The sequence below is a fragment of the Schistocerca americana genome, chromosome 2 (genome assembly GCF_021461395.2).
Source record: "Schistocerca americana isolate TAMUIC-IGC-003095 chromosome 2, iqSchAmer2.1, whole genome shotgun sequence".
NCBI classification, from domain to species: domain Eukaryota; kingdom Metazoa; phylum Arthropoda; class Insecta; order Orthoptera; family Acrididae; genus Schistocerca; species Schistocerca americana.
In genome coordinates, this window is record NC_060120.1 from 429,970,782 (window position 1) to 429,989,510 (window position 18,729).

The following is an 18,729-nucleotide window of genomic DNA, read 5'->3' on the forward strand; positions in this document are numbered from 1 at the left end:
TTCTGGTCATTCACTCTAACATCAGTTTTAGAGATAAACTAAAGATGTTAATGGATCTTTGAATACTCATGCATGTTGACAACAATTAGGAGTAATAGAAAAATGTTACATAGGCTAAAGTACTGAAAAACTGATTACCATGTACAATGAGAAGCAAAAAGATTGCCCAATCAGAATAATTTAGAGTCCAAAACCAGTTAATTGTGCATGCCCAAGTTCAGAAGTGCCAGTGTTCACAACACTTCATCCTGGTGTTAACATTGTCAAATTGGACTGAAGGAAAATTTGGAAAATATTTCGAGTAGGTTTCCCGACCATGTTATAGTTCTGGGTGGAGATTTTAATTTGCTGTATATAGACTGGGAGACTCAAAAATTTATAACAGTTGGCAGTGACAAAGAATCAAGTGAAATTTTTTTAAGTACATTATCTGAAAACTACCTTGAGCAGTTAAACAGAGAACCGACTCGTAGCGATAACATATTAGACCTTGTGGTGACAAACAGACCCGAACTATTTGAAACAGTTAACACAGAAAATGGAATCAGTGATCATAAATCAGTTACTGCATCGATGGTTTCAGCTATAAATAGAAATATTAAAAAGGGTAGGAAGATTTTTCTGTTTAGCAAAAGTGACAAAAAGCAGATTTCGGAGTACTTGATGGCTCAACACAAAAGTTTTGTCTCAAGTACAGATAGTGTTGAGGATCAGTGGACAAAGTTCAAAACCATCGTACAATATGCATTAAATGAGTATGTGCCAAGCAAGATCGTAAGAGATGGAAAAGAGCCACCATGGTACAACAACTGAATAAGAAAACTGCTGCGGAAGCAAAGGGAACTTCACAGCAAACATAAACGTAGCCAAAGCCTTGCAGACAAATAAAAATTACGCGAAGCGAAATGTAGTGAGAGGAGAGCTATGCGAGAGGCATTCAATGAATTCAAAAGTAAAGTTCTATGTACTGACTTGGCACAAAATCTTAAGAAATTTTGGTCTTATGTCAAAGCAGTAGGTGGATCAAAACAAAATGTCCAGACACTCTGTGACCAAAATGGTACTGAAACAGAGGATGACAGACTAAAGGCCGAAATACTAAATGTCTTTTTCCAAAGCTGTTTCACAGAGGAAGACTGCACTGTAGCTCCTTCTCTAGATTGTTGCACAGATGACAAAATGGTAGAGATCGAAATAGACGACAGAGGGATAGGGAAACAATTAAAATCGCTCAATAGAGGAAAGGTCACTGGACCCGATGGGATACCAGTTCGATTTTACACAGAGTACGTGAAGGAACTTGCGTCCCTTCTTGCAGTGGTGTACCATAGGTCTCTAGAAGAGCATAACGTCCCAAAGGATTGGAAAAGGGCACAGGTCATCCCCGTTTTCAAGAAGGGACGTCGAACAGATATGCAGAACTATAGGCCTATATCTCTAACGTCGATCAGTTGTAGAATTTTGGAACACGTATTATGAGGCACTTAAAGTAGTAAAGGAGTTTTGCTATTTGGGGAGCAAAATAACTGATGATGGTCGAAGTAGAGAGGATATAAAATGTAGGCTGGCAATGGCAAGGAAAGCGTTTCTGAAGAAGAGAAATTTGTTAACATCCAGTATTGATTTAAGTGTCAGGAAGTCATTTCTGAAAGTATTCGTATGGAGTGTAGCCATGTATGGAAGTGAAACATGGACGATAAATAATTTGGACAAGAAGAGAATAGAAGCTTTCGAAATGTGGTGCTATAGAAGAATGCTGAAGATTAGATGGGTAGATCACATAACTAATGAGGAAGTATTGAATAGGATTGGGGAGAAGAGAAGTTTGTGGCACAACTTGACCAGAAGAAGGGATCGGTTGGTAGGACATGTTCTGAGGCATCAAGGGATCACCAATTTAGTATTGGAGGGCAGCGTGGAGGGTAAAAATCGTAGAGGGAGACCAAGAGATGAATACACTAAGCAGATTCAGAAGGATGTAGGTTGCAGTAGGTACTGGGAGATGAAAAAGCTTGCACAGGATAGAGTAGCATGGAGAGCTGCATCAAACCAGTCTCAGGACTGAAGACCACAACAACAACAACATTATGTTAGAGTACAATGACTTTGCTGGAGACTGGAAATCTACTCTGTAGGAATCAGCATGGGTTTTGAAAAAGACGATCGTGTGAAACCCAGCTTGTGCTATTCGTCCACAAGACTCAGAGGGCCATAGACACGGGTTCCCAGGTAGATGCCGTGTTTCTTGACTTCTGCAAGGCATTCAATACAGTTCCCCACACTCATTAAATGAACAAAGTAAGAGCATATGGACTATCAGACCAATTGTGTGATTGGATTGAAGAGTTCCTAGATAACGGAACACAGCATGTCATTCTCAATGGAGAGAAGTCTTCCGAAGTAAGAGTGATTTCAGGTGTGCCACAGGGGAGTGTCGTAGGACCATTGCTATTCACAATATACATAAATGACCTTGTGGATAACATCGTAAGTTCATTGAGGCTTTTTGCGGATGATGCTGTGGTATATTGAGAGGTTGTAACAATAGAAAATTGTACTGCAATGCAGGAGGATCTGCAGCGAATTGAAGCATGGTGCAGGGAATGGAATTTGAATCTCAATGTAGACAAGTGTAATGTGCTGCGAATACATAGAAAGAAAGATCCTTTATCATTTAGCTACAATATAGCAGGTCAGCAACTGGAAGCAGTTAATTCCATAAATTATCTGAGAGTAGGCATTAAGAGTGATTTAAAATGGAATGACCATATAAGATTAATCGTTGGTAAAGCAGATGCCAGACTGAGATTCATAGGAAGAATCCAAAGGAAATGCAATCCGAAAACAAAGGAAGTAGGTTACAGTACACTAGTTTGCTCACTGCTTGAATACTGCTCGCTGGTGTGGGATCCGTACCAGATAGGGTTGATAGAAGAGAGAGAGAAGATCCAATGGAGAGCAGCGCGCTTCATTACAGGATCTTTTAGTAATCACAAAAGTGTTACAGAGATGTTAAACTCCAGTGGAAGACTCTGCAGGAGAGACACTCAGTAGCTCGGTACGGGCTTTTGTCAAAGTTTCGAGAACATACCTTCACCAAAGAGTCAAGCAGTATATTGCTCCCTCCTATGTATATCTCACGAAGAGACCATGAGGATAAAATCAGAGAGATTAGAGCCCACACAGAGGCATACCGACAGTCTTTCTTTCCACAAACAATACGAGACTGGAATAGAAGGGAGAACTGATAGAGGTATTCAAAGTACGCTCTGCCACACACCATCAGTTGGCTTGCGGAGTATGGATGTAGGTGTAAAAATAGAAGCAATATAATAGTTAGGATACAGTGTATGTAAAGATTCATTCTCATCATATCTTTTCTTTCGAAAATCATTATCCAAGCAGCAGGAAATGGTTGAAACAAAAAAACTCCACATCAGTAGAATTACTGCAATTATGAATGTTCCACATTTTTTTCAATTGCTAAGTGAATAGGGTGACGATTTACAAATGTAAGGGATGAGCATTCGAATCTAATTGGAATCAGTTGCCTTTCTTTTTATGCTTAGATCACCACAGATTGTGCAGCTGTAGGCATTTCTAGGTTCCACTATCTTTCAAAAGATTCCATTTTATAATAGTCGAATCTTTAAACAAACAGACAAATGGTCCTTGTAAAAATATTGAAAATGGATTTATTTATTTGTAATTATTTCAACATACCACTTGCTGTGTCCATAGTTTTCAGCTTAGCAGCTTAGAGAAACGTTTTAGCTGATTTGCATAATTTTCCAAGTCCTTATGTGCAGTTTACACAAGCATCTGGATATGCCTTCCATTACCTGTTATTTCCAGTTTAAGTGTTTATTCTTAAATTATGGTAGGGCTATTCGACCATTATGCTAACAAGAAGAGATCAGAAGCTGCTTGGTAGCATGTCTACTTACTGCACTGGTAGTTGTAGTATGTGTCGGGTCGAATCTTACTGCAGCCCTTTTTTTTAATCACATCACAAATATTTTATGCTTTATTTACTATTGTTATTAAATTATATTTTCTTTTTTTGCTTTTATTCAACATTCTCTTCAGTGAATAACTAGTCAGGGTTGACGTCTAAACATAATCTTCCTTGGAAGGATATATTTATTTTACCTCCCATAACAATAAAAATAATCATCCTTGGAGGGTGTTAAAAAAAGCAATGTTCTTGAGGACAATATTATGGAAATGGAAGAGGAGGTAGATGAAGAGGAAGTGGGAGATATGATACTGCATGAAGAGTTTGACAGAGCACTGAAAGACCTAAGTCGAAACAAGGCCCCGGGAGTAGACAACATTCCATTAGAACTAATGACAGCCTTGAGAGAGCCAGTCCTGACAAAACTCTACCATCTGGTGAGCAAGATGTATGAGACAGGCAAAATTCCCTCAGACTTCAAGAAGAATATAATAATTCCAATCCCAAAGAGAGCAGGCATTGACAGATGTGAAAATTACCGAACTATCAGTTTAATAAGTCACAGCTGCAAAATACTAACGCGAATTCTTTGCAGACGAATGGAAAAACTGGTAGAAGCCGACCTCGGGGAAGATCAGTTTGGATTCCATAGAAATGTTGGAACACGTGAGGCAATACTGACCCTATGATTTATCTTAGAAAATAGATTAAGGAAAGGCAAACTTACATTTCTAGCATTTGTAGACTTAGAGAAAGCTCTTGACAATGTTGACTGGAATACTCTCTTTCAAATTCTGAAGGTGGCAGGGGTAAAATACAGGGAGCAAAAGGCTACTTACAATTTGTACAGAAACCAGATGGCAGTTATAAGAGTCAAGGGACATGAAAGGGAAGCAGTGGTTGGGAAGGGAGTGAGACAGGGTTGTAGCCTCTCCCCGATGCTATTCAATCTGTATATTGAGCAAGCAGTAAAGGAAATAAAAGAAAAGTTCAGAGTAGGTATTTAAACTAAAGGGAGAGGTTCGCCAATGACATTGTAATTCTGTCAGAGGCAGCAAAGGACTTGAAAGAGCAGTTGAATGGAATGGACAGTGTCTGGAGAGGAGGGTATAAGATGAACATCAACAAAAGCAAAACGAGGATAATGGAATGTAGTCTAATGAAGTTGGGTGATGCTGAGGGAATTAGATTGGGAAATGAGACACTTAAAGTAGTAAAGGAGTTTTGCTATTTGGGGAGCAAAATAACTGATGATGGTCGAAGTAGAGAGGATATAAAATGTAGACTGGCAATGGCAAGGAAAGCGTTTCTGAAGAAGAGAAATTTGTTAACATCGAGTATAGATTTAAGTGTCAGGAAGTCGTTTCTGAAAGTATTTGTATGGAGTATAGCCATGTATGGAAGTGAAACATGGACAATAAATAGTTTAGACAAGAAGAGACTAGAAGCTTTCAAAATGTGGTGCTACAGAAGAATGCTGAAGATTAGATGGGTAGATCACATAACTAATGAGGAGGTATTGAATAGAATTGGGGAGAAGTGCAGTTTGTGGTACAACTTGACTAGAAGAAAGGATCGGTTGGTAGGACATGTTCTGATGCATCAAGGGATCACAAATTTAGTACCAGAGGGCAGCGTGGAGGGTAAAAATCGTAGAGGGAGACCAAGAGATGAATACACTAAGCAGATTCAGAAGGATGTAGGCTGCAGTAGGTACTGGGAGATGAAGAAGCTTGCACAGGATAGAGTAGCATGGAGAGCTCCATCAAACCAGTCTCAGAACTGAAGACCACAACAACAACAACAACAACAACAACACCAAGTGTATGATGGATGATCATCATGTTGGTAAGTGAGATGTCCTTTGGGGTACCAAGGTCGAGCTCCATAGATGATTATTTTTTGAAGGAAATGCTCATAGTATGCTGAATTGAATTTGAACTTGCCTTGAATACATTCTTAAGTTGACATGTAAGACATCCAGTCCCAACATTTCACACTTATACATCCACTTCTAGCGCATGTGGCTATGAAGCATGCATCATTTCATTGTCCATCTTTGTGGTAAACGAGAGCAGGACCTCTGCTCATGGACACAGACAAAGAAAATGACTTTCCTCCAATGGACATCTTCCCAGGAACTCACAATTGCTAGTCTATCCATGATTTGTTCATCAGACAACAGTTCTTTGATAAAAGTATGAGGGGACCTGATTCCAAAATCCGTTAATCTTCTGGGAGCAATTCTCAACTATCCCAGGAAATGTGAAGTTCTTCATAATTCCTGGATAAATAACAAAGGAGCATTCTGGGCAAACCTGACCAGTCATTCATCTTGTCTCCACTCACAGACTCATGGTCTTCCAGGTATTGAACATCTTACCACCTCACCATTCTCTAAATTGTCTAATTGATCTCCTTGCTGTGGAAGCATAAACACCGTAACAATGTCCACCCTCAGATGCGCTAAAACCATTTTCAAAGAGAGCAGTTATTCACTGACATTCACATCAGTCAATTTGTAGCAGACCTATGATGTACGCCAATCAGCTGATATGTTTCTCTTAGCTTAAAACTAGAGAGATGCCAGGTGGCAGTCGAAATAACTTGAAATAAACACAGTATTTTTACAATGACTATTTTTCTGTTTGTGTAAAGGTTAACCTATCATAAAATGGAATCTTTTGAAAGAATGTGGAACCTAGAAATGCCTTCAACTGCACAATTAGTAGCGAATTAAAATTTAAAATATTACCTACACATGTTTAAATATATAAAAAAAGAAGAAAATATAACTGACTCAGTTAGATTTGAACATTCATCCTTTATGTTCATAAACCATCATTGTATCCTTTCAGCCATTGAAACAAATGTGAAATCCTTTCATTCTAGTAATTTGACTGACGTGTAGATCTTATACTTCAACTGTTTCTACCTGAATCGAATAATGATTTTCTAGAGAAACGATACAGTAAGTTAAACTGGAATGAATCTTGACATAAACTGCATCCTCACTATTCTATTGCTTCTATTTGATGCAAACACTGAGCTGAAGCTCCACAGACTGCTAGAATTGTGAACATTGGCACTTCTAAGCTTGGGCATGTGCAATGCTCTGTTATCGGACTCTTAAATTATTTGGGCTGGGCAATCTTTTTGCCTCTCAGTGTATAAAGTGTCCCTGGAGGAACTGTCAGTATTCAAGGACGTAACAGCAACAATCATTTAAAGCAAAAAAAACTCCTTATGAACATATGATCTATTCCAAATGGTTTCCAAGATAGAATGCATTTAATATAGATTGTTATTTATTTTATGTATTATTAAATACGTAGTCAGATCTAAACATGTAAATGTGTCCAACAGTTAGTAAACATTACAACATGAGTTTTACAAAATATCAATTGAAAAATATGTACTTTTAACACTTTCGCTTCTAAGCATTACCATACTTGTCACATGATATTATCTACTCCAAGGTGTTCAACAAATGAATTTTCCAAAAAATGCCAGTGTGTGTGTCCTGTTATTCACTCTTCTAAAATGACTGGGCCTATCCACTTGTTACTGATCATGCTGCATCAAACACAGATCTGAAAATAACTTGGAAATCTCATAAGCCATTCTGAATAGGGCATTTGTCCATATGAAGTTTTTGCTTTGAATGAGTGTTCCTGTCATAGCCCCGAATATTGAGAATTCTTCCTGAGACATCCTGTATCTTCATATCCTAACGATAAATCAGCTTCAGTCCAGTCAAATACTTATTGCACCATTGCATGCATATACACTGAAGTGCCAAAGAAACTGGTATGGGCATTCGTATTCAAATAAAGAGATATGTAAAAAGGCAGAATATGGCACTGTGGTCGACAACACCTATATAAGATGAAAAGTGTCTGGCACAGTTGTTAGATCAGTTACTGTTGCTACAATGGCAAGCTGTCAAGATTTATGAGAGTTTGAACATAGCGTTATAGTCTGAGCAATGGGACACATCTCCAAGGTAGCAGTGTAGTGGGAATTTTCCCATACGACCATTTCACGGGTGCACTGTGAATATCAGGAATCCAGTAAAACATCAAATCTCTGAGATTGCAGCGGCCAGAAAAGGATCCTGCAAGTATGGGACCAATGACAACTGAAGAGAATCGTTCAACATGACAGAAGTGCAACCCTTCCACAAATCGCCGCAGATTTCAATGCTGGGCCATCAAAAGGTGTAAGCATGTGAACCATTCAATGAAACTTCATTGATATAGGCTTTTGGAGCTGAAGGTGCACGTGTGTAACCTTGATGATTGCATGACACGAACCTTTACACCTCACCTGGACCCATCAACAATAATGTTGGACTGTTGATGACTGGAAGCATGTAGCCTGGTTGGATGAGTCTCATTTCAAATTGTATTGAGCAGATGGATGTGTACAGGTATGGGGACAACCTCATGAATCCATGAACCCTGCATGTCAGCTAGGGACTGTTCAAGCTGGTGAAGGTTCTGTAATGGTGTGAGACATGTGCATTTGGAGTGATACGGAACTCTCAATATGTTTAGATACGACACTGATAGGTGACACGTGCTGTCTTATAACCTGCATCCATTCATGTCTACTGTGCATTCCAATGGACATGTGCAATTCCAGCAGGAAAATATGACACCCCACATGTCCAGTATTGCTACAGAGTGGCTCCAGGAACACACTTCTGAGTTTAAACACTTCTGCTGGCCACCAAACTCCCCAGACGTGAACATTATTGAACATATGTGGAATGCCTTGCAACGTGCTGTTCAGAAGAGATCTCCACCCCCTACTCTTGTGGATTTATGAACAGCCCTGCAGGGCTCATGGTGTCAGTTCCCTCCAGTACTACTTCAGACATTAGTCAAGTCTATACCATGTCACGTTGCAGCACTTATGTGTGTGTTCAGGGATGCCCTACATGATGTTAGGCTCATTTACCAGATGCTTTGGCTCTTCAGTGTATGACAGATTGTACCATAGGTGATTCATCAACTGTATAAATGTGTGTTTCCATTTTAGAAAACTATTTAATTATAAGAGGACAGAATGGGGGGCCAGTACTTAAATTCTAGAGATGAAACGCCAGCACTGCTGATCTGCTTTTAAAAGTAGAGGAAAGTATTCCTATCTTTTGAAACTGTTAGCCCCATCATATGGGAGGGAAGAAAGGTGGGTTTTGAAACACTGGAAGGAGGAGCAGGGCAATTACTGAGACTTTGTACCACTGACTGCTACATTCGGCAATATATTAATTAAAGACTTCAGTGACTAAACAGTATTTTCTGTGAACTTGCTTAATAACACTGAACCATTTGAAAGCTTTTTGTAGATTAAAAAGTTTATTATGAACCTCTGATATGCTTTCCAGTTGCTTTGTTTTGTGTCAGAAGTTACAAAGCATCTTTAGCTGCATCTAAAATCATCTGAAACCAAATTATCACTCGGGATCTTATTTTTTCTTTGTATTTAAGTCAGGTTACTCTGTCCTGCTTTTATAATTTTTGATGCTTATGGAGCAATTGATATAGGTCTGTAAATGTCACAATTGGATAGGCTAACTTTCCTATGAACTGAAGTATCTTTCATACATTTAAGTGTTCCTGAGAACTGCACATACATGTAATTACAACATGTTCAAGCAGTTCTGCTTGATGAAGAGATACACATTTTAATATTAGTGTGTTTAATCAACAATTTCACTACATTTTAATGTACTAGAAACATCATGCACCACACTAAATTTTAGATTAAATTACTTAATTGGCGTTGCAGTATTTTTCAAAACAAAGTAAAGTCATTGGCATGATTGCAAGGAACACGATATGTCAGTGAGCAACAGTTTTCACTACACTCATGTTCAGAAGAAACAGAACACTGAATGAGTAGAGATAGGACATTCATATTCACAGGACATGTACATTAGTATGTTCTGCAGAAGTGATCAGCATTTTAGTCAACTCAGTTCAGCACATTTCCTGTTGTGTAAGATAACTTGTTCCATGCATGAATGCATTAATGTGTAAAAGGTGCAAATGGCATCCTGCAGTATAGCCATCCATGTGTCGTTCATCTGGTTTCGAAGTTCATATGTGGTGGCTGGCTCTGGGTCACAGCACTGCACCTATCTTTTCACCATGTCCCACACAGTTTTGATTGCTGACAAGTTGCGTAATCTGGCGGGCCATGGCAAAAGGCTGAAATCCTGTGACACCAAGAAGGCACGTGTTTGTGCAGCATGTGGTCATGCATTGTCTTGGTGAAAAATCACATCAGGGGTGTTGCCCAGAAAGGATGTGGCTATGGGTTACAGGATGTTTTTCACGTAGGACACAGTGGTCACAGTGCCCTGGAAACACACTAACTGTGATTTGTGATTGTACCCAACAGCACCCCATACCATAAGGCCTTGAGTTGGCACTGCATGTCTTGTGCGAATGTAGTCACAATGATGCCACTCCCCGTCTGTGGTGAACTAATATGCAACCATTATTTTCAAACAACAGAACCTGACTTCATCTTAAAACAGTATCTGATGCGATTCATGTTCTCCTCTCGCCCCCCCCCCCCCCCACCCCCACCCCCACACCCCAAACACACACACCCTCCCCTCCCCACATGGCACTTGCTCTCCTCTAAGGTGCAGCACTTCATTGTCCGCCACCCCTACCCTACTATCCCTCCCCCTCTCTGCCCCTAACTCACCCATCCTGCTCCATTGCTGTTCCCATTCCAGCACTACATAGCTGTCATTTTCACCGCCATGCCCAGTCTTTTAATTTCTCTCCTTTCCGCTACTTACCCCCTCCCCCTTCTGCACCTTCTCTCTTGCCCTCCGTCTAAACTGCAACACTTCCCTGTCCGCCACTCCTGCCATACTATCCCTCCCCATCCCCGCCCCCAGCTTCCTACTTACCCCCACTCAGTCACCACTCCCATCATGCACTGTTTCTGCTGCTCACAGTGTGGTTTCAGTTCTCTGAGACTGTGTGCGTGCGTGCGTGGGTGCGTGCGTCTACTGCTGACAAAGGCCCATTGGCCGAAAGCTATTATTGTATGAATCTTTTTGTTGTGCCTATCGCGACTCGCCATCTCCGCTATATATGGTGAGTAGCAACTTTCCTTCTCTGGTATTGTTACATTCCATCCTGGATTTTCTATTATATAACATGAGAGAATGACATAAATATCATTTGCAGCAAAATAGATTCAAGCATATTTTTGATGAGAAAAATGTCAGTCAGTAAACACACACACTCTACAAACAATATACTATGGACTAGTCCATTTGCACCTCTCACATGGCATTCTGGTTTGGGGAAATGCTGCAGAGAGTATTAAGATTACAAAAGAGAACTGTACAATGCATCGCAAAAGTATCACCCAGAGAATCCTGCAGAAATAAATTTGGTTTTAATGACATTTTTTTGTGTACATATATAGAAACCTAGTCCCAACAGGGAATCATATAGCACTCGTAGAAAAAAGCGTTCCGAGACTGTTACCTGAAATGCTCCTCCATGATACTGACAAGAGGGAGATTGAGTTAATAATTAAATCACTAAAGACCAAGAACTCTCATGGATATGACGGGGTATCTAGCAGAATACTGAAGTATTGTTCCATGTATGTTAGCCCAGTACTTAGCCATATCTGTAACTTTTCCTTTAGGAGTGGTCGGTTTCCTGACCGATTAAAGTACTCGGTAGTGAAGCCACTTTATAAAAAGGGAGACAGGGATAATGTTGATAATTATAGACCTATTTCTATGCCATTGGTGTTTGCTAAAGTTATCGAGAGGGTTGTATATACAAGGTTACTGCAGCATTTAAATTCACATAATTTGCTGTCAAATGTACAGTTTGGTTTTAGAAATGGCTTAACAACTGAAAATGCTATAGTCTCTTTTCTCTGTGAGGTTTTGGACGGATTAAATAAAAGGTTGCGAACGTTAGGTGTTTTCTTTGATTTAACGAAGGCTTTTGACTGTGTCGACCACAAAATATTACTGCAGAAGTTGGAACATTATGGAGTAAGGGGAGTAGCTTACAATTGGTTCGCCTCTTACTTTAAGAACAGAAAGCAGAAGGTAATTCTCCACAATATTGAGAGTGGTAATGATGTTCAGCCCCAATGGGGCACTGTTAAATGGGGCGTTCCCCAAGGATCTGTGCTGGGGCCACTGCTGTTTCTTATTTATATAAATGATATGCCTTCTAGTATTACAGGTAATTCAAAAATATTTCTGTTTGCTGATGACACCAGCTTGGTAGTGAAGGATCTTGTGTGTAATATTGAAACATTATCAAATAATGTAGTTCATGAAATAAGTTCGTGGCTTGTGGAAAATAATTTGATGCTAAATCACAGTAAGACTCAGTTTTTACAGTTTCTAACTCACAATTAAACGAGAACTGATATTTTAATCAGACAGAATGAGCATGTTATAAGCGAGACGGAACAGTTAAAGTTCCTAGGCATACGGATAGATGGTAAGCTGTTGTGGAAAGCCCATGTTCAGGATCTCATTCAGAAACTAAATGCCGCTTTATTTACCATTAGAACAGTATCTGAAATAAGTGACATTTCAACACGAAAAGTAGTCTACTTCGCATATTTTCATATGCTTATGTCATATGGTATTATTTTTTGGGGTAATTCTTCTGATTCAAAAAGGGTATTTTTGGCTCAAAAACGGGCTGTTCGAGCTATGTGTGGTGTAAGTTCTAGAACCTCTTGTCGACCCCTATTCAATAGTCTGGGAATTCTGACATTACCCTCACAGTATATATTTTCTTTAATGTCGTTTGCTGTTAGCAATATTAGCTTATTCCCAAAAGTTAGCAGCTTTCACTCAGTTAATACTAGGCAGAAATCAAATCTGCATGTGGAATGCACTTCCTTGACTCTTGTGCAGAAAGGAGTGCAGTATTCTGCTGCATCCATTTTCAATAAGCTACCACAAGAACTCAAAAATCTTAGCAGTAGCCCAAACGCTTTTAAGTCTAAACTGAAGAGTTTCCTCATGGCTCACTCCTTCTATTCTGTCGAGGAGCTCCTGGAAGAGCTAAAAAAATTAAGCAAATTCCAGTGTTACATTCTTGATTTTCTTTATTTAAACTAATGACGTGTCACCTGAATATGTTTCTTATATTTCATTTTATCTGTTTCTACAATCGTCTTATAATTTCATGTAGTGACTCGTTCCATGACCATGGAGACTTCATCTTAATGTGGTCCCACGGAACAATAAATAAATTAAAAAAATAAAAAGACCAAGGACTTACAGAAAAATGAACGATATTATCACTGATGCCTTTCATAATGTACTTTTAGTAACATTTTTTATGAAAAGTCTATTATAAATGCAATCATACGTTAAATGATATTTGTCACTGTATTTTTGCTATGTATACGTATGCTTTATATAAACATGACTTGTCCAATATCATTCTAAGAAATGATCCACAGACAAAAATAAATTCAATTATGCAAGCTATAACATGTTACATTCTATTATTGCAGGACAAGGAACGGCTGTTTATGTTCGTTTTTGTACCCTCGGTGGAGCCAAATGTTGAGGGTGCCTTCCTTACAGAGCATCCAGCAGATATATTGCACAAAGGCGAATACATAAATGTGCCTCTCCTTACTGGTGTTGCCAGCAGGGAAGGGAAATTTCTGATGAAATGTATGTAATTGAAATCACAATGAAAGTTACCATACATCTTGCTCTTAATGCCTGCTCAAAAATCTGTTGCTTGTCTTGTCTAACTTCCTTAATTGTTTCAGGGACTGGTCTGGCAGATGATCCAGAGAAAGTGAAGAATCTCAATGATAATTTTATAAAAGTTATTGGTCCAGATCTTCGTTTACACAGCAAAGCAGAGAGAGAGACTGCAGCAAACAAAATAAGGGAATTTTACTTTGGTGGAAAACCTGTGACCAATGAAACCTTTGAAGAACTTGTGGATGTGAGTTTCTAAAATAACATATTAAGCTAAGTTTGTAAAAAAAACTTATTACTCCTATTTTTGCTAACAAGCATTAAGAGTATCACTGAAGGTAACTACCTACCTGTTCCATATTATACTTACAAGGGAGGGCCATGACATTGGGATCACAGATTTACTCCAAACTATGCACACCTTTAGTTGGCCATTAAAACAACATAATGTGAAAGTAGTAAGGAAGTAGTAGCAGTAGGAAGCTTTATGCATGTATTTTGTAACTGATGTGTATGTGTAGGTGCCAGATATTAAGAGTTCATGGTGGTCAAGCGGTTAGCAATCGAGCATTGTGAGGCAAACATGTATGAAGTGACAGTTTGACTCCTCACACTTAACTTTTAATCTATATTTTTTCATCACTGGTTATATTATTTAATTTCAGACATTTGAGAGGAAATATACACTACTGGCCATTAAAATTGCTACACCACGAAGATGATGTGCTACAGATGCGAAATTTGACAGACAGGAAGAAGATCCTGTCATAAGCAAATGATTAGCTTTTCAGAGCATTCACACAAGGTTGGCGCCGGTGGAGACATCTACAACATGCTGACATGAGGAAAGTTTCCAACCGATTTCTCTTACACAAACAGCAGTTGACCGGCATTGCCTGGTGAAACGTTGGTGTGATGCCTCATGTGAGGAGGAGAAATGCGTACCATCACATTTCCAACTTTGATAAAGGTTGGATTGTAGCCTATCACTATTGCAGTTTATTGTATCACGACATTGCTGCTCGCATTGGTAGAGATCCAATGACGGTTAGCAGAATATGGAATTGGTGGGTTCAGGAGGGTAATACGGAACACCGTGCTGGATCCCAGCGGCCTCGTATCACTGGCAGTTGAGATGACAGGCATCTTATCTGCATGGCTGTAATGGATCGTGCAGCCACGTCTTGATCCCTGAGTCAACAGACGGGGACATTTGCAAGACAACAACCATCTGCACGAACAGTTAGATGACATTTGCAGCAGCATGGACTATCAGCTCGGAGACCATGGCTGTGGTTACCCTTGACACTGCATCACAGACAGGAGCACCTGTGGTGGTGTACTGAACGACGAACCTGGGTGCACGAATGGCAAAATGTCATTTTTTCGGATGAATCCAGGTTCAGTTTACAACATCATGATGGTCGCATCCGTGTTTGGTGACATCGCGGTGAACGCACATTGGAAGCGTGTATTTGTCATTGCCATACTGGCGTGTCACCCGGCGTGATGGTATGGGGTGCCATTGGTTATACGTCTCAGTCACCTCCTGTTCGCATTGACGGCACTTTGAACAGTGGACATTACATTTCAGATGTGTTACGAACCTTGGCTCTACCCTTCATTCGATCCCTGCGAAACCCTACATTTCAGCAGGATAATGCACGACCGCACATTGCAGGTCCTGTACGGGCCTTTCTGGATACAGAAAATGTTCGACTGCTGCACTGGCCAGCACATTCTCCAGATCTCTCACCAATTGAAAATGTCTGGTCCATGGTGACTGAGCAACCGGCTCGCCACAATACGCCAGTCACTTCTCTTGATGAACTATGGTATCATGTTGAAGCTGCATGGGCAGTTGTACCTGTACACAGCATCCAAGCTCTGTTTTACTCAATGCCCAGGCGTATCAAGGCCATTATTATGCCCAGAGGTATTTGTTCTGGGTACTGATTTCTCAGGATCTATGCACACAAATTGCATGAAAATGTAATCACGTCTGTTCTAGTATAATATATTTGTCCAATGAATACCCGTTTATCATCTGCATTTCTTCTTGGTGCAGCAATTTTAATGGCCAGTAGTGTAATTTGAAAAAAGCCACATATATTTTCATGGAGTATTAGTGAATTTCATGTAATTTGACTACTTACTAATTTTAATTAAATTTAATTATTAGAACAAACATATTTACAACTACTGACAAGTGAAGAAACATAGTTTTCCTGAAAATTTATGTCTGTCATCATTTGCAAAATTCCTTACACATGCAATCTGGTAAGGTGCTTGGAACTACTTTGCACCTCGATGCTTTGAGCTGTAGGCACAGAGGCAGGCTTCATTTGGCAGTTAATCCCCACAATAGTGAGATGTTGCTCAAGTAGCAAGAACAAATACTGTAGGTGCATTTTTTTAATATCACAGAATTTACACTTGTACTAAAAAATGAAGTTATGGCCAAAATGGTTGTCCTCAAATAATTTTAGTCACCATGTTTGGCTTATGTGACACACTATCTCACAGTTTATATGACATTCAGTTAATTTTCCATTGGTAGCATGCACAGCAGCCAGCTCTACCCACACTTGGCACAAAATATCTGCATTAATTGTAGCTATGGTAGTATTGATTTGGTTCTTTAAATAATTGACAGGCATTTGGTAGACTCTGTACCCCAAATGAAATGAATCCATCAATGTAATGACAGGTGATCTAGGAAGCCAGGGAATGGACAACCCTGGCCAGTCCAATGATCTAGAAACACTCGGTTTAGAAAATTTCACACAGTCTGAGACCAGTGTGGCAGTGCACTGCCTTGTTAGAAAAATACTGTGTGTTGGCAGTCAACCAGTTATGACAGTGCAAACAGCTCCTGCATATCAAGGTAATTGTTAGAATTAACTGTTTTTTTTCTGAAGAATAAAATGATCCCACAATATGATCAACTATCAAACACCATCACACATTCACTTTTGGGCTGTTAAATATGTTTTTCATCACAGTATGCTGATTTCAACGTGTACAACAGCTGCAATTGGTATAGATACATCGGCAACCATTTTCAAAGGACCCAGTGCATGGTTGCCCTAGCGATTTGCAGCTCCTGAAACACCTTCCAAACACACATCTGCAGTGAACACTGAAAATCCAACCATATCAATTCTTTGTTGACTTCACTTTTTCCATGTCATAAAGTATGATGCTTCATATCAACACTTCCTGTTGCATTACGTTCATGTACCACTGGTGTATACACATTTTTGAGGGTGATTTGCTTTGTTTATTGCATTTGTAAGTTCCTTTGAACCTGCATGTCCAATTTGGACTGAATAAACCATTCCACATACTGAGCCTTTCTTGAAATGTTGTCATCGTGCTTCACTCAAGACAATCTGGAACACACGCAAACACAACTTTGCTAGTTTGTCTGTCACATAAACCAAACAAGGTGTTAAAACACATTTAAGTTAAACTTAACCTTTTGAGATACCCTGTATTTGAAATGTAAATGCATGACTGTTTAACTTGTTTGATTGGAAATCAACATACATATTCTAGCTGAATTACTTGTACAAATTTAATTCAAAGAGTGTGAATGTATCAGCTGCTTACCATATACTTTGATATCTGACTCTTTTAATGTTTGGTGCTGAATTGCACCATACAGTTTTTTTACTGTTCAGAGTGTCAGTTTCACTAGAACTAGTTTTGTTTTCATTTTATACATAAATAATAAATTAGTACAGTACAAAACTATTATAAAACAATATACAAACTGAAACTGAAATGCCCTGGCAGATATTGTTGCACACTCTGCTGCAGAGTGAAAATCTCATTCTGGAAACATACAAACTGCCTAACATGCTCAGCCAGGTGTCATTAACTTTCATAACAATCTACATTGGACTGGAAACATTTATATTTAGGGCAAAGTGCATAGAGGAACTGCAGCTACATTTTAGAGATTAGTTAATTGAACATTGGGTACATAGGTTATCTAGTAAAACAGTTCATGGTGGGAGGGACCCTCCATGGCATACTCTTTGTAAAGAAACTTCTAAAGAAACAGTGACTGTTGCACAATAGGTATAAAACAGAGCATAGGGTTTATAAGTAGATTGATGCTAAAGAAAACATGTTTGGATATCAAAATAACATCATGTGATGCCTTCAACAACAATCATAGTAGATACTTATCAAAGAATCTCTCACAGAATCCCATGAAATTCTGGTCATTTCAGAGGTCTGTCAGTAGCATTAAAGTCTCTGTCCTTGGATAACACAGGAACAGAAACTGTTTTTATTGTTATTATTCATGCCATAATTTCCTGGTTGCTGATAAAAATTTAAGTTAGTTTCCCTGGAAACAGTTTGAGAAATGTTCAGAAAGTAAGTGTACTGTGACCAAAACAGGCTGTGGCTTCTGGTTTTTTGAGGGTTGGCAACATCGATTGGCAGAGAAAGAAAGGGAGGAGGGAGTTCCACAGACCAGAACAGTGATCATTGAAGGAACACAGTAGTAAAGTCATGTTGTAGTGTCCATTTGTGCGAAAGATGTTGATAAGAAATCCTGCTAAGTGTGAGCCACACGCGGTGATCTGCTTCCTACTTGTGGAAAGGATAACAAATACCAAAATTTTTCCATTAGTCAAAACAGTTTATGGCAAATGTGTTATGAACAGAATGAGTGTGTTTAAGTGATGTAGGGAGTTTAGTGGAGGCAGACTTATGTTCTGACTGAAAAGTTGGTGCAAAAGTTTGAGGAAACTGTTCATGAAGACTGCTGAATTACAGTGTGGAACAAACTGCTCCCTTCTGCATAAACCACCTTTGTTCTTCTTGGTAGCTGCACAGGCTCTAAAACTGGCTGAAAGATGTTAGTTCTACTAATAATCTATAGCAATACTGTGGTCTGTACAAGCGGTAGATTTAAAACACTTTAATTACACTCTTGATGTAAAGCATTTGCTGATATTGCAAGTTTCAGGACTCACATACAGTTAAAAATAAAAGAAAG

General features: G+C 39.2%; 1 protein-coding gene across 2 annotated transcripts in view; it reads left to right on the top strand.

Annotated features, from left to right (window-relative positions):
- The window catches only part of LOC124592273 (esterase FE4-like), a 169,196-nt gene that overhangs the window by 97,727 nt on the left and 52,740 nt on the right, over positions 1 to 18,729 (top strand). For both annotated transcript variants that reach the window (XM_047131821.1, XM_047131820.1), the window contains exons 7-8: positions 13,508 to 13,673; positions 13,775 to 13,956. In XM_047131821.1, the coding sequence (XP_046987777.1) occupies positions 13,508 to 13,673; positions 13,775 to 13,956 (348 nt within the window). The remainder of the gene's footprint in view (positions 1 to 13,507; positions 13,674 to 13,774; positions 13,957 to 18,729) is intronic.